At 38.7% G+C, this 24,173-nt stretch overlaps 1 protein-coding gene across 1 annotated transcript in view; it reads left to right on the top strand.

The window, feature by feature from the left end:
- The window catches only part of CKS (Nucleotide-diphospho-sugar transferases superfamily protein), a 44,078-nt gene extending 20,481 nt beyond the window's left edge, over window positions 1-23,597 (top strand). Inside the window, exons 3-8 of the mRNA XM_090008950.1 lie at window positions 16,107-16,193; window positions 16,266-16,390; window positions 18,556-18,695; window positions 18,768-18,819; window positions 18,970-19,080; window positions 23,168-23,597. Of these exons, the coding sequence (XP_089865076.1) occupies window positions 16,107-16,193; window positions 16,266-16,390; window positions 18,556-18,695; window positions 18,768-18,819; window positions 18,970-19,080; window positions 23,168-23,260 (608 nt within the window). The 3' untranslated portion in view covers window positions 23,261-23,597. The remainder of the gene's footprint in view (window positions 1-16,106; window positions 16,194-16,265; window positions 16,391-18,555; window positions 18,696-18,767; window positions 18,820-18,969; window positions 19,081-23,167) is intronic.
- Window positions 23,598-24,173: the final 576 nt, after the last annotated feature.

Here is a 24,173-nt window from a genome sequence, read left to right as displayed (position 1 = left end):
CACTGCGAGTGATCCCTTCTCAGCAGAGGCGGTGATCAGAGAGTGGTGGCCGGCGGCGAGTGGTGGCCGTCGGCGAGTGGTGGCCGGCGGCGAGCAGTGGCGGTGGACGAAAGGGGACGAAGTGGAGAGAGAAGGGGCGAGGGCTTTCCCTCGCCCTGAAGCACCTGTGTCTTTTTTAAAGACACAGGTTCTCGATCTTTCGAGAATACGGGCCCGGATCCGGGTCGAACTCGGGTTCGGGCCATCCGATGTTTAATGCGCGCCTCACTTTGAGGCGCGCCTCGCCTCAAGGCGTACGCCTCAAGGCGCATGAGGCGTACGCCTTGAGGCTGTTGCGCTTTTTACGTGCGCCTCAAGGCGAAAAGGGTCTCGCCTCGAGGCGGGGCGCGCTTTTTGCGCCTTGAGGCGCGCTTTTAACAACACTGCTGCCTATCATTCATACTGTCATGTTCACTCATTTGCAAGTTTAATCTTTGTCCCAGCTGAACATTGGGTTGTTCTTCTGGCTATATGTTCAACTGCTTTCCTTTATGAATCTATAATGCTGAACCCGTTTGCTCACTAGACTGCATATTGGACAACATTGAAACAGGTTTGTGCCTTTGATACACCTTAGGATAGAACATGAATGGACCTGTTGGTTGAATATTTTCAGCAATTCTAACTTCACCAGTGCTCTTATCATCTTTATCAGATTGTACAACAGTCAGTGCCGAACTGCTGTCATGAGAAGCATGATTATAATGATGCTGCTTATTCATATCAATAGTCATTTCTATGCTTTGCTGCACATCTGAACTTGTTGGCGAAAAGGAGGTTATAGGATGTTCATGGTCATCGCAATGTTGATCAAATTCAGATTCATAGAAGACATGTCTTGAAATGACTAATTTTCAGGTTACCAGATTGTAGCATCTATATCCTTTATAATCATCGTCATAAGCAACAAACTTGCAAACCTGCACTTTTGGAGAAAATTTATCATGCATGGATTCATGCACATGAAAAAACACCTGCTGCCAAAAGCTCTCAAAATGGAGTAATTTGGTTCTTGGTCAAACGACATGAAATATGGTGAATTTCCTCCAAAAGGATTAAGAGGCATGCGGTTAATCAAACATAACGCAGTGTGAAATGCTTTTGTCCATAGGTTCATTATTTTACGGCTCCATTAATGTAAGAGCTGTCTTAGTGATGTGGCGATGCTTTCTTTGAACAACCACATTTTGCTGAGAGGTTCTCGGGCAAGCCAACTCACACTTTATGCCATTATCACTTTAGTAGAAAAGGCATCCAACATGAGTTCACAACAACGATCACTACGGAAGCAAAGGATTTTTCAAGAAAATTGAGTTTCCATATATGACTTAAACTTATGGAATACAGGTAAAACCTGGTCTTCTTTGGTTTTTAAGAAAAAGATCTAGGTGTACTTGGGGAAGTCATCGATAAAGATTTAGTACTTGGATTTTGAAAGAGACATTATCAGAGCTGGTCTCCACACATCAAAATAAATTAATTCAAAAGAAAATAAAGCTCTTTTATTAGAAACTAGAAATGTGCTGGTGCGTTGCACCAAACTAAACTCAGAGAGAGAGAGAGAGAGAGAGAGAGAGAGAGAGAGAGAGAGAGAGAGAGAGAGAGAGGTTCCACTTTCTAAAGATGATTGCTTATACTTCCTGATAAGATAAAAAAAACTCAAAATAAAATGCATGAAACCATCTTAAGTCTGAATTTGGTGCATTAAAGAGGGGCAGCTCTAGTGTAATTGATTTTTTGAATAAAATTAAGTATTTCATTGCTCAATTGGCTTCCATCCCATATTCGATGAGAATATTTGTACTCGAACCCTTAAATGCTTGGGGGAGGACTACATGTTTGTGGCCATGTATATGGGTCATGTACCTCGACCATGCTTTGATCAACTTTAGATACATGCTTCTAGATTTTGAAGCGATGTTCAATCTATCCTCCAAGAAGGAAGTTTCATAGCAGTCACAACATAAAGTCATGTTGGCAGCCAATGTTCCACGTGGATGGGGACGTTGACTTGAAAATTCAGATAATAAGAGTCCTGGTCTCCTTCCTGAAATGAGATGATGATCTTCCAAACACGAGCTGAGATTCGAAATGATGTCTTAACAAGACATTTAAGCATTACCCTTAAGAAGGGTATAAAAGGAAACAAAAAAGAATAAAAATATTCTTTTATTGAACAAGGAGAAAGCAATGCTTAAGAAGCATTTTACATACCTTACAAGAGGGGCTGTACCCCTATATATATACACAGTATGAGGGAGGGAGAGAATGAGGGACTCAATAGAGTCGTTGGACTCAGTCCAACGGCTCTAAATAGAGCCGTTAGACTAGAGTCCAACGACTCTATTGCTAGTCAAGTCTTAACTAAGACTTGACTAGTTATGTCATTCTAGTTCAAATTGAACTAGATGACAAAATACAAAAAAAACAGAAAAATAAAAAATACAGAAAAAGAAAAAATATTATATATATATACATAATAATATAATATTATTATATATGTTTACAAGTTTACATTTTAACACTTCCCCTCAAACTTAGGGGTTGCAAAATCTGACACGACCCGCCAACCCGCTTCTTAGCCGGGTTCGGGTTTGGCTTAAACGGGTTCGTGTCGTAAACGGGTCGACCCACCTAATCTGTTTATTAAACGGGTCGGGGTCGGGTTCGTGTTAGGGGTATGCCAACCAGCCAACCCGGCTGACCCGTTTAATAAACGGGTTAGGTGGGCGGGTCAACCCGTTTACCTGAACCCGACCAGCCAACCCGCCCGTTTACACGTTTACCCAAACCTGCCCGCCAACCCGTTTACACGTTTACCCGAACCCGCCCGCCAACCTGTTTACCCGAACCCGACCCGCCAACCTGCCTGCCAACCCGTTTACTCGACTCCGACCCGCTTGCCAACCCGTTTACACGTTTACCCGAACCCGCCCGCCAACCCGTTTACCCAAACCCGACCCGCCAACCCGTTTACCCGACCCGTTTATTAAATGGGTTAACCGTGTCGTGTCGGGTTACTCGTTTAATAAATGGGTCGGGTTCGTATTGAGGTATGCCAACCCGCCAACCCGATTCGATTGCCATCCCTACTCAAACTTACGGTACAATGAGCGAAAGTTTGTCTAAGAGAAAGTGAAATCAGGGATCAACGGGAGGCTTTGTAAAAAAGTCTGCTAACTAATATTCTGAAGTAACATATGGCAGATCAATTGTCCCATGTAGATATTCCTCTCTGACGTAGTGACAATCCATTTCGATGCGTTTGGTGCGCTCATGGAATGTTCTGTTACTTGCAATGTAGATCGCACTTTTGTTGTCACAACACGTCTATGAAGCTTTTGTTGCTTCAGCTCCCATGTCAGCAAGCAGTCGTCGAAGCCAAACTAATTCCATGGTCGTGGTTGCCATGACTCTGTATTCAGCTTCGGTGGATGATAGAAATACCTTATGCTGCTTTTTGCACCTCCACGAGATTAATGATTCACCTAAAAAACACAAAAACCAGTGGTTGAGTGTCTGTTATTGGGATCAACTCCCCAATCGGCATCAGTATATGCGAGTAAATCAAGAGAGGGAAAAAAAAACAAGAAAAGTCCTTGTGAAAGAGAGGACTGGATGTATCTGATAATACGCATGACTACTCCCATATGAACAAAAGTAAGAGCATGTTGAAACTGACTTGCTGTATGAACAACATGTGCTATATCTGGTCTGGTAATAGATAGATAGGAAAGTGCCCCGACAAGCTGTTTTTAAGAGTAGGATCAGCAAGAAGTTCACCATTATCAATCTTCATTTTAACATTAACAACTTCTTGAGTGTCTACTTTCTTATCATCAGTAATACCAGACCTGAAAACAATGTCAAAAACAAATTTAGTCTGAGATAATAAATATCCTCTAGGAGAATAAGCAACTTCAATGCTTAAAAAATATCTCAATAAGCCTAAATCAGTCATTTCAAAATGAGATTTAAGAAGTGTTTTGATCGTTTCAACTCCCTGTTTATCGTTTCCAGTGATGATCATATCATCCACATAAAGAAGAATCATAATGATTCCTGCATCAGAATTCTTAACAAACAAAGAGTGTCAGTTAAACATAATTGAAAACTAATATCAATCATAACACGACTAAACCTATCATACCAAGCTTTTGGTGCTTGTTTAATTCCATAAAGGGTTTTTTCTAAGTGAAGGGCTTTTTCTAAGCGAAGGTTTGTCTCCTATGAATTCTTTTCTCTAAACTATAGTGCATGCCTTCTAGCAATTCATTCATATCATGAACCATCTAACTATAAAGAAGCTAAAAACATAAAAGAATGAGTAGAAGCTATGCAAATAGAATTAGATGCATTCCATAAGGCCCATACTTGGAAAGTCCAACATCTTCCTAAGGAAAAGAAGACAATAATATGTAAATGGGTATTTAAAGTCAAAACAAAGAGTGATGGATTCCTCGAAAGATATAAAGTAAGATTAGTTGCAAAAGGATATTTCCAAGAATATTAAATAAGATTATGCGGAAATGTTTGCTCCAGTAGCTCGCATGACCACAGTTAGGGCTTTAGTTGTAGTATCATCCATTAGAAAATGACCTATATATCAGTTAGATGTTAAGAATGCCTTTTTAAATAAAAATTTAAATGAAGAAGTTTACATGGATCCTCCTTCTGGTCTGACTATTGAAAATAGAATGGTTCTTTGTCTTAAAAAAACTTTATATGGGCTTAAACAAGCTCCTAAAACATGGTATGATCAGTTTAGTAGAACTGTGTTGAATCTTGGATCACTGCTCTTTTTATAAGATCTACAGATGCCTCCCTTATCATTCTGCTTTTGTATGTTGATGATATGATCATCACTAGGAATGATCAGAAGGAAACTGAAGCAATTAAGTTTATGCTTAAGAAATCTTTTGATATGACTGACCTTGGTTTTTTGATATATTTTTTAGGAATTAAAGTAGTGTACTCATCAGGAGAGTGCATTTTATCTCAGATAAAGTTTGCAACTGATATTGTTGCGCGTTTGGGAATCACAAACACAAAATATGCTGATACTCCTAAAGTGATAAATGCTAAAATGAGAGCTAAAAACAAAGTTTTATTAAATGATCCAACTCCTTATAGGTAACTCATCAGATCATTAATGTACTTATCTATTACCAGGCTAGACATTGTGCATGCAGTACATATTGCAAGTCAGTTTCAACATGCGTTTACATTCATTTACATGAGTGTTGTGTTAAGAATAGTTTGATACATCAAGAAAACTATATCTAAAGGGCTATTCTTATCCTCTTCGTTATCTCTAAATCTTATTGCTTATACTGATTCTAACTGGGGAGAAGATCTTAATAATCGTCACTCAACTAAAGGTTTTTGTATGTTTGGAAGCGATTCTTTTATTTTTTTGGAGATTAAAAAAACAACAAAAAATGTCTTTATTTTTCATGGAAGCTGAATATAGGGCGATGACTACAACAACCGAGGTCGTGTGGAGGAGATCATTACTTTTAAATATGGGTGTTGATGTTTTAAAACCTTTAAAATTATGCTATGATAACAAAAGTGCCATATATATAGCCAATAATCACAGATTTCATGAACGCACAAAACATATTTAGATGGATTGCCATTATGTTCGAGAAAAATACTTGAAGGAGATGATTACTTTACCATATGTTCAGTTCGAGTTTCAGATTGCAGACTTCTTCACCAAAGCTCTTCCTCTACCAATATTTTTGTATCTTTTTAGCAAACTTTCGGTGATCTCATCGTAAGTTTGAGGGAGAGTTAAAATACTGTATATATATTTGTATAATATATGTATATCAGGGGTATTTTGGTCATTTAAATGGCATGTAATATAGTATAGTCCAATAGGTACTGTTGAGTCTTTTTACTTTTTATTTTTCTTTTTTTCTTTTTTTGTTTTTATTGTCGGTCAATATGTTATACACTGCCGGTCCCAAGCCCAGATAAAGGAGGAGGGTTGCGGTAGGCCAGTGATAGTCAGCGTAAAAAACTTAGTCATACCCTATGAATATGAACCAATATGAGAATTTCGTTGGGGCGTTCCCTTTTGAGTGACGCGCTGTACTCTATAGGCCCGGAGGCAGTGATAAATGGGCAAGGGTTGCTAGGTCGTCGCCCGAAAGCGATGCGTAACACCGGCGCCCGAGTGTGGTGTCAAATAGGCAAGGGTTCCCTCACTTTATTGGACGGGTGGGGGTAAAGAAGTTAGTCCAAGACCATAAAATTAGGTTAGCCACTTGAAACATAGGGTCTTTAATTGGTAAGTTGGTAGAGTTAGTAGATGTTATGTGTAGGAGAAAGATTGATATTTATGTCTACAAGAGACGAAATGGGTAGATGAGAAGGCAAAAGTGATAGAACCTCGGGGATATAAGATTTGGTATACAAGAATAAATAGAAATAGGAATGGAGTAGAGATTGTTATAAGTCGTGAGTTTATAGATAATGTAATTGAGGTCTGTAGGAAGGGTGATAGGATTTTACTTATTAAATTAGTATTAGGTACGGATATTATTAATATTATTAGTGTTTATGCACCTCAAGTAGGTTTAGAGGATTCCATTAAGCATCAATTTTGGGAAGATTTAGATGGAGTAGTACAAGGGATATCTTATGGTGAAAAACTTTTCATCGGCGGTGATCTTAATGGACATGTAGGCATTAGTAGGGATGAATTTGAGAGTATCCATGGAGGCTATGGTATAGGAGAAAGAAATGAAAGTGGAGAAAGGATTTTAGATTTTGGTTTGTCCTATGATATGATCTTAGCAAACACTTGGTTTAGGAAGATGGAGTTTCACCTAGTAACATTTAAAAGTGGGGTTAATACGAGTCAGATAGATTTTTTCCTACTTAGAAAGAGAGATAGGGGTTGTTGCATCGATTGTAAGGTTATACCGGGAGAAAGTGTAGCTACACAACATAGTCTTAATTTTAGATCTTAGAATTAGACAATGCCGCAAAAGGGATAGACATAGGATAGATCCTAGAATTAAGTGGTGGGCACTGAAAGGAGCTAAACAAAGAATGTTTGTAGAGCAGGTTGTTAAGGAAACTGATTGGTGTCTCGAGGAGGATTCAAAATCAATGTGGAATAAGATAGCGGGTGGCATGAGAAAGGTGGCTAAGGAGGTAGTGGGTGAGTCTAAAGGCGGTGCATCGCTAGGTAAGGATACATCATGGTGGAACGAGGATGTCAAATTAGCTATTAAGGTTAAAAGAGTGTTATAGAAATCTAAGAGTCGTGATAATGAGAATTTGGAGAAGTATATGATAGCAAAGAAGGAAGCTAAAAAAGTAGTTCGAAACGCGAGGGACAAGGTATATAAGGAAGTTTATGACAAGTTGGATACCAAAGAGGGCGAGAAGGATATTTATAGACTTGCAAAGATGAGAGATAGGAAATCGAGGGATCTGGGTATGATTAGATGTATCAAAGATGAAATACAAAGGGTTTTAGTCAAAGATGAGGAGATTAAGGAGAGATGAAAAGATTATTTTGATAAGCTATTTAATGGAAGTCATGCCCAGGATCTTGGAGACTTGTCCATTCCTTTTCATGAGATGAATCGTGACTTCATGCGCAAGATTCAAAAGAAATAAATTGCAGAGGCTTTGAAAAAAATGAAATCAAGAAGGGCAGTTGGCCCATATGGTATACCTATCGAGACTTGGAAATGCTTGGGAGAAAAAGGTTTAGAATGGTTGACAAATCTTTTTAACAAGATTTAACGGACAAATAAGATGCCTAATGAGTGGAGGAAGAGTACTTTGGTGCCTCTACATAAGAATAAGGGTGATATACAAGATTGAACAAACTATCGTGGTATAAAACTCATGAGTCATACTATGAAACTTTGAGAGAGAGTGATCGAGTCTAGGTTGAGGAAGGTTGTCATGATATCGGAGAATCAATTTGGTTTTATGCCTGGAAGATCAACTATGGAATCTATACGTCTTCTTAGACAACTTATTGAGAGAAATAGAGAGAGGAACAAAGATTTGCATATGATTTTTATTGATTTGGAGAAGACATACGATAGAGTACCTAGGGACGTTTTCTGGTGGATAATGATGAAGAAAGGTGTTTCTCTCAAGTACATTAGTATAATTAAGGATATGTATGAAGAAATAGTAACCAATGTCCGCACTTGTGGAGGGTTGACAACCAATTTTCCTATAACGGTTGGGTTACATCAAGGATCTGCTTTAAGCCCTTTCCTATTTGCTATAGTGATGGATGAGCTTACGAGATCAATTCAAGAAAATGTGCCGTGGTGTATGTTGTTTGCTGATGATATTGTTTTGATTGATGAGTCTTTAGCTGGGGTTAATGCTAAGTTAGAATTATGGAGACAAACATTGGAAGCAAGAGGTTTTAAGTTGAGTAAGAGTAAGACAGAATATATGGAATGTCAGTTTAGTAAGCAACAAAGTAGTGATGAGAGTGTAGTGAAGCTTGGTGAGCAAGAAATACCGGTGGATGATTGTTTCAAATATTTGGGATCTATCATTCAAAAGTATGGAGAAATTGATGGAGATGTAAATCATAAGATAAAGGTTGGGTGGATGAAATGGAAAAGTGCAACTGGAGTGTTGTGCGATCGTAGAATGCCATTACGGTTTAAGGGAAAGTTTTATTGAACGACTATTAGGCCCGCTTTACTATATGGTACGGAATGTTGGGCTGCCAAGAGACATCATGTTTAAAAAATGAGTGTAGCTGAGATGCGTATGCTTAGATGGATGTGTGGAAATACAATAAAAGATAAGATTCAGAACAAGGAGATACGTAAGAAGGTAGGCGTTGCACCCATTGAAAATAAGATGAGAGAGAATCATTTACGGTGGTTTGGACATATTCGGCGAAGCCCTAATGATGCTCCAGTTAGAAGGATGGAGAAATGGGAAAATATATTAGTTAAAAGAGGTCGGGGTAGGCCTAAGAAGACTTGGATGGAGATGATAGGAAAGGATATGAATGCTTTGAACCTCACCGAGGACATGGCATTGGATATAAATGATCGGAGGAGAAGGATTCATGTGGAAGACCCAGATTGATTTTCTTTGTTGGTTCATATCGCCGACCCCAATTGTTTTGGGATGAATGCGTAGTTGTTGTATTGTCGGTCAATATGACTGTTGGGATGGTAGTCCAACGATATGTGTAGAGCCTCACTATATGTATATTAAGCTTTTCTAAGCTTATTAGCCCATATCTAAAATTTAGTTTTTTATATTGTGATTGTGTGAAAGTTGTGCCATTGTGCTCTTGTGAAATTCGTATTTTTTATATCTCTTTTATGAGATTGTTATTGGTCCATTAGAGACCATATTGTATTTGTGCACTTGTGTAGCCCTTTGTTGGCATTGTGATTGTGAACATCTTGTTTCATTTCACACTCTTCTCAATTCTTACAACCTCCAACTTCAATATCAAGTGTTGCACAAAGACAACAAACACAACAAGACAAGAGCCAAATAGAGGGAGAGTACGCACAAACTCAACTACTGGTTTATTCAAACCAAGCACCCCAAAACAAGAAACCAGATCAGATTTTCAAGATTTGTGAAATCTGGTCTGAAAATCACGTTTCACAAAAAAAACTTGAAAAGTAGTCTCACACTCCAATGCTCAAACACAACCGAAATTCCAATATAGCATACTAAGGAACATCCAATCAACCTCTCACAACTCCTTGCTGGAAACACCAAGATTAGGGTTCTAATGACCCTCACACGAGATAACAACCATACCCAATAAGCAAAACTCAATCAACACAATATTAAGAGTCACAATCTATGTGTCAGACCCAAACTTTACTCCAAGACACTCGAAGAGCAATCTAAAATGCTTAACAACACCCACACAAGAAAATTAATGCTGCAAACAACACGTACATGCACGAGTCAACACTATTGACACAGTAATGCTGCAAACAACACATACAGGCACGATACAACACTATTGACACCCAAAATCACTGTTACGATCACCTCTATGCAACCAAAGAAGCTTCAAAACTCTATCAAATCAATAAATCAGGCCCAAAACCAACTTCTGATAGGTTCTCTATGTTAAAATGTAAAGTGTAATGTAACATATATATATAAATAATAATAATAATATTATTATATTATTATATATATATATATTTATTACATTTTTTACTTTTTCTTTAATTTATTTTCTTCTTTTTATATCTAGTTCACGTTGAACTAGATATGTAACTTAGTCAAGTTCTAATTAGAACTTGACTAAGGGTCTAGCTGTTGGACTCTAGTCCAACGGCTACATTAAGAGCCGTTGGACTAGAGTCCAACGACTCTTCTGGGAGAGCTCAAAGTGAGCTATCCCAACTCCATTCTTTTTGTATAAATAGGGGTGAACCCCTCCATTGTAATTATTTCAATACTTAAGCATTTTCATTATTAATAAAGATTTGTTATTTCTTTGTTGTGTTCTTCCTTTTATACCCTTTTATGGGTTTGCTTGAAGTTTCATTATAGACACCCTTTTGGTGGATTCAAGTGCGTTTGTGGAAGACCACCATTTCATTTCACTCTATACAAAAACGACCAAAATAGAACAAAACCAAAACAACAAAGCCTACAGATAAGATCAGAATAGGCACATGAATTAAAAACAGAATACTATTCATCGCTATTTCAGAAAAATCTAAGAAAATCATAACAAATCCCACACTGCTCCAATGATCACGATTTTTTATTCAAAAGCTTTCTAAAATCACACTCACAAACCCCCAATTCAAATCTTCGATAAGTTGAGGTGACCGTATGACTCACCCCTCCAAAAGCTGACATCAGCTTGGCAACCAACCCACGAACAACACCAGCTCCAGCTCTTCCTTCTCTAATCCTTCGAGTCGATTCTCAAGCTCTGATACCATGATAAAACTCAAATCTGGTCTAGGGTTAAGGTATTTCACATGGGGCACAAAGGAGACAACGAGAGTGAAGCCCACAAGTTATCGTGGGCTTGTATTCAATAAAGTCCATAATGAGAGGGTATCCTCTCAAAAGTAATAAAGGGGTAGACCCCCCTTGTGTACAAACAAATGAAATTAATGAACTTCCTAAATTACCCCCAAATATTAGATTATATACATTAGGTCCTAATACAAAGGGGTATTACTGTCATGGGCCTATTTCCTTCAATGGGCCAGCGCGGCGCGACGGTCCTTCCTCACTGCCGCAAGCCTACTAGTCAGCTCGCTTGCCGATTGCGGAAGCTTGTAATCAGAGTGCAAGAGAGCAAGAGAGAATAGAGGGGGAGAAATTGCAATCACAAGAAGCAATCGCAACGAGGGTGAACAAAAGAAAGCTCAACGCATTTACTTCATTCACAATTTTGCCCGCAGGCGATTACAGTTCAAGTATACGGGTTGCCCCTTCGGGGTATTGATTCACCTGAACCGGGCAGCTTACATCAGACTCAACAAAAGCAAAACAAACTCTAAGCGCAACTGTACACTGTAAGTCTCAAGGGAACATGCTCCCCCCTTCAAATCATGCGTCGTCCTCGGTGCCATCTGTTTCGTGGTAAGCCCTGACTTCAGCCGGGTAGCGACTGTTCATTCGAAATGCAGGCTCTCACGTTGGTTCTGCTGTTTCCTCCCACTGCACCAAGTATTTCTTCGCTTGCCCCAAGTAGTTGACCTTGTGACGAAGGATCTGACTGAGGTGCTTCTCGACCCGTTGTGCTGCTGGGGCCCTCTGCATGATGGGAGCTCGTTGTGGCACACTGCGTTCCGGGTCTCCATCATCTGGATGAAACTGCTTGAGGTTGCACACGTGGAACACCGGGTGCACCTTGAAGTCTGGGGGAAACTCCAGCTTGCCCACCTTCTTTGTGATGGTGAAGGGTCTCTCATACTTTCTGAGTAGTCCGCGGTGCCGCCCGCGGAAGATGCCTGTGCGACCAAGATATAATTTCACCAATACTTGGTCCCCAACTTGGAACCCTGCGGGCCGACGGTGTTTGTCCGCCCACTTCTTCATTCTCTTTGCCGCTTTGTGTAAGAATGCCTTTGCCAACTCATTCTGCTTGTGCCAGTCGCGAACAAACTGATAGGCAAAGGATGTCCTTCCCTTTTCTTGTGCGGCAAGAGTGTGCGGGGTCAGTGACTGCTGCCCCGTGGCTATCTCAAACGGACTGTGGCCTGAAGACTCGCTCTTCTGTAGATTATAACAAAACTGTGCCACATCAAGGAGCTTCACCCAATTTTTCTGATTGGCACTAACAAAGTGCCTAAGGTACTGCTCCAGTATCCCGTTGATGCGCTCTGTCTGCGGATAAAAGCTTGTTGAAAACAGCAACTCAGAGTCAAGTAGCCGAAATACTTCACGCCAGAACTTGCCCGTGAAGCGAGCATCGCGATCACTCACAATGCTCTTTGGTATGCCCCTGTGCTTCACCACATGCTTTACGAACAACTTTGCAGTCTTCTTTGCAGGGCACTCCTTAGAAGCTGGGATGAAGGTGGCATACTTTGAGAAACGATCCACCACAACCAAAATAGAACTGAGGCCCTCTACCTTTGGCAGACTAACGATAAAGTCCATGGAGATGCTATCCCAAGGACGTTCTTGAATTGGTAGAGGCTCAAGGAGACCGGCAGCCTTCTGGTTTGTTCCCTTATCTTGCTGGCAGATGAGGCATGTCCGCACATACCCCTCAACGTCGTCTCTCATCTGCGGCCAATAGTAGCCGTGCTCAAGGAGTGCTAATGTCCGCTCATGACCAGGATGGCCGGCCCATACTGTATCATGACACTCCTTAAGTAGCTCTCGACGAAGGTTTCCCCACCGTGGCACAAAGATGCATCCCCCTTTTGTTACGAGGAGGCCATCCTGTAGCCAAAATCGTCGAGTCTTCCCTGCCTGCGCCAGAGAAACAAGGTGTTGTGCGGTCGGATCCTGCTGCGTACCTTCGCGGATGCGGTTCAGTAATGCGCCCTCCAAATGCACTTTAGAAGGCTCCGCGCGCGCAGCTGCCAGTTCGGCCCTACGACTCAGGGCATTCGCCACAACATTGGTCTTTCCAACCTTGTACTCCAAGGCAAAGTCGAACTTTGCCAAAAACATCTGCCATCGAGCTTGTTTAGGCGTCAACTTCTTCTGCATCTGAAAATAGCTCGTGGCCACATTGTCCGTCTTGACGACGAACTCAACACCCAAAAGGTAGTGCCGCCAGGTCCTGAGGCAATACACAATGGCGGTCATCTCACGTTCATGCACTGTGTAACGCTTCTCTGCATCTTTCAACTTGCGACTCTCATATGCGATCTGATGACTATCTTGCATAATAACTCCGCCAATGACAAAGTCCGAGGCATCCATGTGGACTTCAAAGGGTCTCGAATGATCAAGCAGTCGCAACACTGACTCCCTCACTAAGGCGAAATTCAAGCCATCAAAGGCATCTTGGCACGCTCCTGTCTAGAGCTATACCCGATTCTTCTTTAACAAATCTGTGAGAGGCGCAACAATGAGGGAATGACCTTCGATGAAACACCGATAATAGTTTGTCAAACCGAGGAATGACCTCAATTCTGGCACTTTGCTTGACGGAACCCATTCCTGGATGACCCTTATCTTTTGCCCATCCATACGCAACACACCACGCCCCACAACGTGGTCAAGGAATCTGATCTCCTCTTGCCCGAAGAGACACTTCTCTCATTTGACACAGAGGTCATTCTCCTTCAACACCTGAAACACTGTTTGCAAGTGCTCGACATGTTCCTCCATGTTGCTGCTGTAGATCACAATATCATCCAGGTAGACTACTACAAACTTATCTAAGGGTAGAAGATCTGGTTCATTAAAGTCGTGAATGTGGCTGAAGCATTTGTCAACCCGAATGACATTACTAGAAATTCGTAAGCACCATAGCGGGTGACACAAGTTGTTTTCGGCTCATCACCTGCCAGTAACTCGATCGTAACCACCATAGGGGTCAACTCAATCTTGTGGTCGACCTCACATCTTGGCGGAAGACGCTTTGGCAATTCCGGGGGCATCACCCCCCGAAACTCCTCCAATAGTGGGGTTAGGGTCGGCGGCACTGCTGCTTCTACCTTCCTTTTATCTGCACGCACTACAACTAAGAATGTCTTCTCCCCATGCTTGACACCCTTCTTCAGTTGCATTGCCGATAACACGGAAGACTTGCCTTTCTGCGTAAGGCACTGCACTGTGTGTGACAGGTCTGACCCCATGATCGTCAACGTGTTAAACTTTGGCAGCATCATAACATTCTGGCTTCGCAGAAACTCCATACCCAGAATCACCTTGAAATCGTTCAGGGGCACCACAGAGAAGTTGACTTTGCCGACCCAACTCTCTACTTGAGTTGCCACATCTCTTGCTTTACCAAGAATAGGCTTGACCTCAGAGTTTACTGTTTTGATGGTTCTCTGCTTTGACTCAGTTTTCAAGCCCAACCGCTCTGCCTCTTCCCGCGAGACAAAGTTATGTGTGGCTCCAGAGTCTATCATTCCTGAAATAGACTTTTCATTCATAATGACTTCTACATACATAAGTTGCTTACTGACCTGCATGTTTTTAGCCGCGCAACTTATAACTGCGTTAATCGATCACATGACCCCCATCCTTGGTTGCATCGCTTTAGTATCACTGCATTCAGTATCGCTGCATTCTTCCTGTGCAGCATTGGCTTGCCCGTCGTCTTTTACGAGACTCTTTGGACACTGCCTGGCGATATGTCTATCACCGTAGAACCAACATGTCACAATCGCACCCTTGTGACACCGACTCCGGAGTCCCTTCCCCAGCACGAGAACGGGCTCTGGTAACACTTGTCACGGGCCTATTTCCTTCAATGGGCCAACGCGGCGCGACGGTCCTTCCTCACTACCGCAAGCCTACTAGTCAGCTCGCTTGCCGATCGAAGAAGCTTGTAATCAGAGTGCAAGAGAGCAAGAGAGAATAGAGGGAGAGAAATTGCAATCACAAGAAACAATCACAACGAGGGTGAACAAAAGAAAGCTCAACGCATTTACTTCATTCACAATTTTGCCCGCAGGCGATTACAGTTCAAGTATACGGGTTGCCCCTTCGGGGGTTTGATTCACCTGAACCGGACAACTTACATCAGACTCAACAAAAGCAAAACAGACTCTAAGCGCAACTGTACACTGTAAGTCGCAAGGGAACAATTACATTACTTAATGTAAAACAACATAACAAATAGACTTCAATAGGTGCGGCATTTTACACAGATTTTAACTTTATAATCTTGTGGTTTTCAACAGTTCTGGTAATCCGATATTCTTAACTTTGTTTGCAAAAAGTTGTTTATGATTTCAGTTTGGGACACAGGTTTTTTATGTGGACACCCTATTATAAATGTAATTCTTATCTCCGTGAAAAAGTCTTTAAAGTTCACTAGACTGTAGTTTCACCCATTTACTTGGTACTTGTTCTTTGAAAACTGTGGCCAACTGTATTTTAAAATTGATATTCCTCAAAAAGCTTGTTGAATGTCATCACTCTTTGCTGCTTCAATTTTTTGAAAATTTTAGCTGGTACTGTTTTGGATAGGTCTATACTTGCTAGAAATATAATATATGCATGATTCTTCTAGGCATGACATGGAGATTATAAAATACATCAGCTTTTAGGTTTAACTCTGTTAATTATATAAATGATAGGGAAACAGAATAATCAAGAACATCAGAAAAATCTGGATTGCTTTTATTTTAGCACTTAGGTCGTTGTTTCCGTTTTTCAAAAAATGAATCACAGAAATGAGCAATGTATTTTTACCTTTTCATCTTAGTTTTTGTTAGAAAATAATTGCAGTATGTAAGAGTTGTATGAATGAATTATGTGAAGCTAGCAAATCTAGCTAATTTAGCTAGCCCATCCTTTATTGCCGTTCCACCTGGATATGCATTTTGTTCATGCTATATCAGGAATTTCTATTCCCAATGTGGTTCGAAAAAGGTGTCTCACTATATAAAGTTTGTGCTTGCTAGTTGTGGCTACGGATGATGAAAAAATTGCAGAATGCTGTCGAGAATTTGGAGCAGATGTGATAATGACCTCAGAATCTTGTCAGAATGGTAGGATCTGTAAACAAAACTTATTCTTTTCCAATGATTTACCTAATTACTGATACTGGTCTTAATATGCAGGCACAGAGCGTTGTTGTGAAGCACTAGAGAAACTCAAGAAGAAGTATGATATTGTGGTCAATATTCAAGGGGATGAGCCTCTTGTTGATCCTGACATAATTGATGGAATTGTCAAGGCTTTGCAGGTTTTTATAGTATTCATTCTTAAGTTTATTGATATGGATATATTGTCCTTTTTTGTAATAATTTGAAATTGCTCTGTTAGTGCATTCATAGTTTCTATTGTTGGACACTTCTTAAGTTAATCATGAGTTTCTTATTTTCATTTAGGTGGATTAGAAGTTCTTCGTTCTTTTCTTGATTTTTGATTTAGGAAAGAAGTTGTTGATCTTCTGCAGTACATAGTCTAAGTCATTCTCCATGCATTTTAAGTATCAACCTTTTAAGGATGAAAACTCCTGACAAGGACAATAATGGCACTGGATGCTCTTATTTACAATGCCGCATGGTTCTTGCAACTCTATCGGGAGTAGGGTCATGTTCAGATAAGATCCTGATGTGTCCTTTTTCTCCCCTCAACTATAATTTGACTCTTTCTCTTGTAATCACAGGGCTTAACTTAGAAGACTATTATCTCATCTAATGCATTATCTGTGTAGATGACTTTTCTTCTTGCAAGGGGAGGAGAGGGGTGGTGGGTGAGGGCGGTTGGTTGCAGAAAATTGGTCATCCATTTCAGAGCTTCAAGATCTTACCAGAATGTTATCTTATTTACCCTCTCTCTCTCTCTGGGTGGGTGCATGTGTGTGTGTGTGTGCATGTGTTGCGCGCACAGACACAAAAGAACATTTACAATATCCTTGGCTTGCTTTACAATATTAATTGGTGATTAGGTGTATCAGGCAGTGTTATACTTGATGAATTGATTAACCAAGTAAGCCTATTTGACAAATTCAAAAGCTTAGATGTATCTCAGAAAAATCACAAAAAGATTATCTACCTTTCTGAAATTTAGGTTTTAAATGCATGAAAAGTTGGAGAAGGGGAGGGCGGGGGGTCTCTTTTAATCATTTTTTTGTCTTCATCTCTTCTTATTGAATATGACCACTCATGGTTGATGTTGTGGCTGAGTTTTTTTTTTTTTGTGTGTGTGTGTGTGGTGCAACTCAGCTACCACATTCGAAACATAAGTTTAAATGTATGCATGTATTTATCAGCATGTATGTATTTATGTGTATATGGGTTAATCTAACTTTAAACCCTCTGGTTTAAAATTGAGAGTGCTCAAATAGATTAAATTACCAAAACACCCTTAAGGTGGTGGCAGTTTGAAATCCTGTTAAAAGGGTCTAATCTACTCTATGGTAACAACAAAAATTGTTTATAAACATGTAAACTTATCCTACATATTGTATAACATGTCTGTGAGTGGGAGCACCCAGATACACCTGGCACCAGCACCTAGAACTACGAACATCAACGTCAGTGGGCATTTCAACATAAGGGGATGTGACATGGGAGTAAACTGGGGTATCCCTATGACATAAACTGAAATATGTGAACTAGGTTTGTTTTTTCTTAGATGAATCACAACTCAATTGCACAAATCTGCTGCTTTTTACAAAGGCACAATTACTGTGTCCAAAGTCCCATATTCATGTATCGTGCTTCCCATAATATAGAAAGGAAGCTTTAGAAGTGCCTAGTTTCTGACTTCTGAAACATCTTCCATGGAAACAAGATTCCAATGATGAGTAGAAGCTTCTGGTGACCATGATTTAACTATAACCAATTGCAGAGACAAACTCTGTTGAATAATAGTCTACTATAAAGTGATACCCAAATTAAACTTCACCATCTTGTCATATTTATTGATGTTTTAGCGTCTCTGGGTCCCACACTGAAATTTTTGAGTGTCAGAGCTGGTCTTATGCAGTCAACCGTGGCTTACCATACCTCTTATTTTCGTCGGTAACTTCGGTCGACATTATTAATCTGGTATCTGTTTTGTAAACATAGACCACAGAAATGGCAATGGAGTTGAATGCATTGTTTTTCTGAAAAAGATGTGTTCTAATTGGGGTTCATCTATTCTTTGTTGATTGAAGTGAATTCAGATGTCCTGCTTTTATTTAATTACGGTCTGATGGTTGTTGTTCATGATTAATGCTTCTAGTTGTACATGAAAAACAACTGGTCTAATTCCCCAACGAAATCAAATCATATTTGCAGGATATTAAGAATCATGTGGCAAGTGAACTTTTTCCTGATATTACTGTTTTAAACAGCTGATAAGTCTTCCTTTTGTTGCTTTTTGTCAACTTGTAACTTTGATGGCTGTCTTGTCCAGAGTGCTCCTGATGCAGTTTTCAGCACTGCTGTAACATCTTTAAATCCTGATGATGGAATGGACCCTAACCGTGTCAAATGTGTAGTGGACAAGCATGGTTATGCTATCTATTTTTCACGGGGTCTGATCCCATTTAACAAGTGAGTTTACTAAACTATGTTTTATGTCATGTGCTTGATTCCTTCTAAGCTACTCTAAATTTTATATTGCAGGTCTGGGAAAGTCAATTCAAAGTTCCCTTATTTACTTCATCTTGGTATCCAGGTAGTGCAGTCTCCATTTTTTGGTTCCATCTCCTTAGAGTGTTGTGTCTATAATTTTGCCTTTCTATTTTATGCCACTTTCCGTTGAAAATATATACATCAGTTCTAGCCTTCAGATACTTTGTGCTAATTCTTTAACCTTTTTCTCCAGAGCTATGATGCAAAGTTTTTAAAAATCTACCCTCAAATTCCACATACACCATTGCAGCTAGAAGAAGATCTGGAGCAACTTAAAGTTCTTGAACATGGATACAGGATGAAGGTATACCTGCAGCAAATCTGGATTGTTTAGGACCAGTAGTTTTATTTGACGAGTAGCATAGAATAGCATGAGTTTGCACCTTGAGAACCTTAGTTTCGTTGAAAAATTATGTTGTCAAGGTCTTTGAAATTTTATGAAGGGGATTGTGTTTGGGAATCTTCTCCATATTTTTTTTTATTAAAATAACCCTGCTCGAACAGTGGACATCCAATTTTTCTTATATGGGTTTATTGTGTTAATCATTCATCATAGAGATAGCTCAATAAATATTTTTGTAAATGAGTTTAAGCCATGGCCTAACGTTGATTGGGCTGTATCAACTTCAACTAAGTTATACTCTCTCTACCCACCAGCCCTTTTCATTCATTGCTTTACCCAGGAAGGGAAATGAAGGAATAAGGACTAACCTCATTTTGTTGCATCTGGCTTGAGATGCAAAAGAGGAAGCTTCATTTATCAATGAACAACAGATATCCTTCAAGCAAAGACTGATCATGTATGCATATGACTGAGTCACTTCATCAATCTAAAGAAAGAGTAGCTCCGGTGGATCCGATCAATCAAAGATCAAATTTCCATTCAAACATTTTAATTTGCAGTTACTAGGTTCTTTATTTTATGTAGTTCCGAGCGCACTGATACTTGTTCTAGTTCAAATAATCCTAGCCCAATGTAGTGAGGTCTTTGGGCCTTGGCAACTTGCAACCTGCAGTCAGTGACTCTGGTCCATTATACTATTTATGCTCTTCATGATAGAAGAAAAACTAAGGGTTTATTTTATATATTTTGAAGAGACATGCTCTTACATGCTAGAGCTCGTTTAACAGAAAATGAAAAAAAAATTCATTTGTGTTAAATAAGTGTCACTTAAACAGTTAAACTGTTGTATAATTTAAACATGGACTCTGGTCTCCTCAATGCCCCTTTAATCTGTTGACGGATGTTCCTGTCTCTTTAGCATAGCCAGGCAATCAAATTCTTTGTGGAAACCATCAACCTTATAATGTCTTAAACTCTTGTATGTTTTAAGTAGCATGGAGGCTTCTGCATAGAAGGCTTGAGTAGGTCCCATGCGTTAAGGCATATGCCTTTAGCACTTTGGATCCTTCATGCTAATTCTAAGTACACAGGTTAGCTTTAAAAATCTTGTTTCTCCACCCCTTCTTGTTTAAAAACATAGTCACCTCAGCATGTCATATTCTCTCCTCATCTCTTTCCTTTTAAGTTTTAACTCTTCACTGGCCATCTTTTTCCAATTCCTTGTTTCTTGTTAATCTTGTTAATGTTTTAACTGTGTCCTTGTTTTCCAATTCATTGGCATCACAATTTATCTAAATTCCAAGCCACTTTAGACAAGGATACAAAGTGTCAAGTGCCTTGGACATGAATATGGCACTTTTAATTTTAGGTGTCTTCTACATGAATAAAGTGTCCAATTTGTGACACTTTTAGGTGTCTAATACATGAAATGTCTGGTTTAGGGCACGAAGTATCCACTGTCTTGGACACAAAGTGTCCAGTTTAAGACACTTTTAGGTGGGCATGAAGTGTCGAATGTGTTGAACAAAGTGTCCAATTTTTATCTTTACATATTCATATTTCGTGTAAATCATCAATGATCAAGATCCAATAAAAATGGATGTGCATTTTAACACTCATTTTTTTGTATAGTTCTTTACCTCTCTCTCTCTCTATATATATATATTGCCACTAGAATATGAGAACTACCATGTGAACTAGGCATTTCTGATATTTTTCTTTGTAAATCGAACAGTGCCGATGTGTTCAGCAAGGTGAATTTGCTGTGAATCGACTGTTGGATCTTGTATTTTCTACGAAAAAATATGATTTTTAGATGCTTGAATATTTTTGAAAATTTTGAGCCGTTGATTTTCAAAACTTAAAAAATCCTGCTTATGCATCATAATTGAATGATTCAAGAGCTGGTTCTTATAAAACCAAGCATGTAAATCACATCCTGTCAGATTTAAGTGAAAAGAATAAAAAACCATGAAATTCTTGGTTCACATGGTAATTCTCATATTCTAGTGGCCTTATATATATATATATATATATATATATATATATATATATATATATATATATATATATATATATATAGAGAGAGAGAGAGAGAGAGAGAGAGAGAGAGAGAGAGAGAGAGAGAGAGAGAGAGAGAGAGAGTAGGTGCTTAATGGGGTTTTCAGGTTTTATTTTTAAATTCTAACCATACAGATGTGATCTATGTACTTGATTTTATAGGGATCAGCTCTTGAAGTGTTCGATTCCGACACATGGTTGGGTTTTTATAAGGTTCAAAAAATCAACTGTTCAAAATCTTTGTAAATTTTCGAGGCTCCAAATATCATTTTTTTCATCTAAAACACATGATCCAGGTATGGATTCCTCGTAAATCGACCATGCCAACACATTTATGGGGTCGAAACTGCGAAAAAAATACCAAAAGAACAGAAAAACCCATTAAGCACATATCATTAAGCACCTACGCTCTACTCTCTCTCTCTATATATATATCAATCCATGCTAAATGAAACATGCTAAATGAGTTTTTTGGCTTTCTGTTGTTTTTTTTCGCGGTTCCGACCCCATAAATGTGTTGGGCATGGTCGATTTACTAGTAATCCACATTTGGAGCCTAAAAAATTTACAAAGATTTTGAATCGTTGATTTTTCGAACATTATAAAAACCCACCTATGTATTGGAAACAAACACTTCAAGAGCCAATTCCTATAAAATCAAGTACATAGATCACATTTGTATGGTTGTAATTAAAAAATAAAACGAAAAAAGCCTGTAAAACACATTTAGCATGTTCCATTCAGCATATTTCATTTAGCATGTGATGTATTACCCTATATATGTAGGTTTAGTATTTGGTGCTATTGAAGGCACAAAATTATATGGAATTATTGAGCTGAAAATCATAGGTTCAAGCTTTATGGACTCAATCTTACCACATAGATGTGCTGAGGATGGTTTGTTTGCTAAGGATCAAACCTTGGATCGTGTTATTTCGATCCAAAAATATGTTTTTTTGAGTCATGAAATTTTAGTGCATTGTGGACCGTTATTTTTTGCAGCCCTTAAAAAACCTGCTTATGTGTTGCAATCATATGATTCAAAACTCATTTCCCACTAAACAAAACTTGTAGATCACATCCATAGGATTTAATCTACAAAAGAAATTTAAAACCTATGATTTCCAACTCAATAGTTCCATATAATTCTGTGCCTTCAATAGCACCAAATATTAACCTATATATATATATAAAACTGTGTCCAAGTGTTTAATTTTTCAAGACCTGTCAACACTTGGCCTGTGTTTCATACGGACATCTGTCTCAGTGTCCAAGTAACATGGGCTGATGCTATGTGAATCGTGAAAATTATTTTTTTTCTTGATGCTTTTGGATTGTCACATTCTCTTCTGAAGTCCTGTCTAATCTGTGTGTTGTTCCTGACACAAGAGGAAAGGTCCAGTGATTCATGTCTTAAGAATTAAGGCACTTCGCAGCCATATATAAACTGATCTTCTGGGTTGTTAATCTTCTTTTTTTCTATTTTTTCCTTTAAGAATTCATATAGCTCGAACTCTGGTTGCTGAAGTTCCAATATTTTGGTTGAAGACATAAATGGATAAATGGTGATAAAAGTGACTGCTATTGAATCTAATGGCCAAACAATGCGTGATGCTGTCACAACTACAGAAAAGCAAAAAAAAAAAAAGAAGAGAAAAAAGAAGACTTTTGGAAAAAACTTTCTACCTTTAAACATGGCATCCATAAAATGTGACTGCTCATGAATCTAATGGCCATAAAATGTTGTCATGCAATCATTTTACTAAATATATCATTACTTCCGTGCTGCCTTATATTCAATTGTCAATAAATTGTTATGGTATGTGATTGTTGATGATTGAGATATGTCAATGAACTGATCAGAAGCTGAAGGGTGTGAAGTGTTGCGATAACCTGAAACTTTTAATCTAGAATCTGCATAAACTGCTTAATGATTTCAATATCTGAAAAATAAGGACAATAACAAATTTTCTGGAAACTTTTGCAGGTTATCAAGGTTAATCATGATTCACATGGTGTGGACGTGCCAGAAGATGTTGAAAAGATCGAGTCCTTCATGATACAGAGAAATATATCCTAGTCGCTATCTGAAAGTTAAGCATCAGGGTATAATCATGACATTGTTTTTGTCCTAACTTAGGTTGAACACAACCTGCATTGGGAGTGTCAAAATAGCGTCTTCCTAATTTTCTTTTATCAAAGAGGTCATTATTGAATGTTTATGTTGCAGAGTCATCCAGGCAATTATTGTTCAATTCCTTTTTTCTTCTCTGATCAGTTTCAAGAGGTGCTTTTACTGTTTCTTTTTTTGTCAACATTTGTGACTGTATACAGATACTTCTGGAAAAACATGTACTGAAAAAACATGTACTATTTCCTCATGTTATAAATCTGTAAAATCTGATAACCTTTCAGTATGCACATATCAAGCTGATAGATCACATCTGTACGGACAGAATTTAAAAATAAAATAAAAAAGCCCTGAAAGACTCATTTAGCATGTATCATTTAGCACCTTTCATTTCACACCTACCCATTATTCTCTCTCTCTCTCTCTCTCTATATATATATATATATATATGGTACAAGATTCATGCTAAATATGACACAGTGCTAAAAGAAACATTTTATTAGATTTATGGTATTTTTTAAAAATTTTGACCTCATATATGTGATCTATATGCTTGTTTTTATAATAATCAGTTCTTGGATATTTTGATTCCAATACATGCATAGGTTTTTATAAGGTTTCAAAAATCAATGGCCTACAATTTTCATAAATTTTTTAGTCTTCAAATACCATTTTTTCATCCAAAATGTATGATTCAAATGCCAATTTCTAATAAATTAATGATGCAGACCACATTTGTATGACCAGGATTTTGAAAAATACCGAAAATATAATAAATTCATTTAGCACCATGCCATATTTAGCATGAATGTTATATCTATATGAAAAAATATTTGCTGTTAATAAAGGTAAGGAACTGATG

This window comes from Nuphar pumila, chromosome 6 (assembly GCF_984573655.1).
Source record: "Nuphar pumila chromosome 6, dmNupPumi1.hap1.1, whole genome shotgun sequence".
Taxonomy (NCBI): domain Eukaryota; kingdom Viridiplantae; phylum Streptophyta; class Magnoliopsida; order Nymphaeales; family Nymphaeaceae; genus Nuphar; species Nuphar pumila.
Note: the sequence above shows the minus strand (reverse complement) of the source record. Positions and strands in the feature narration are given on the sequence as shown.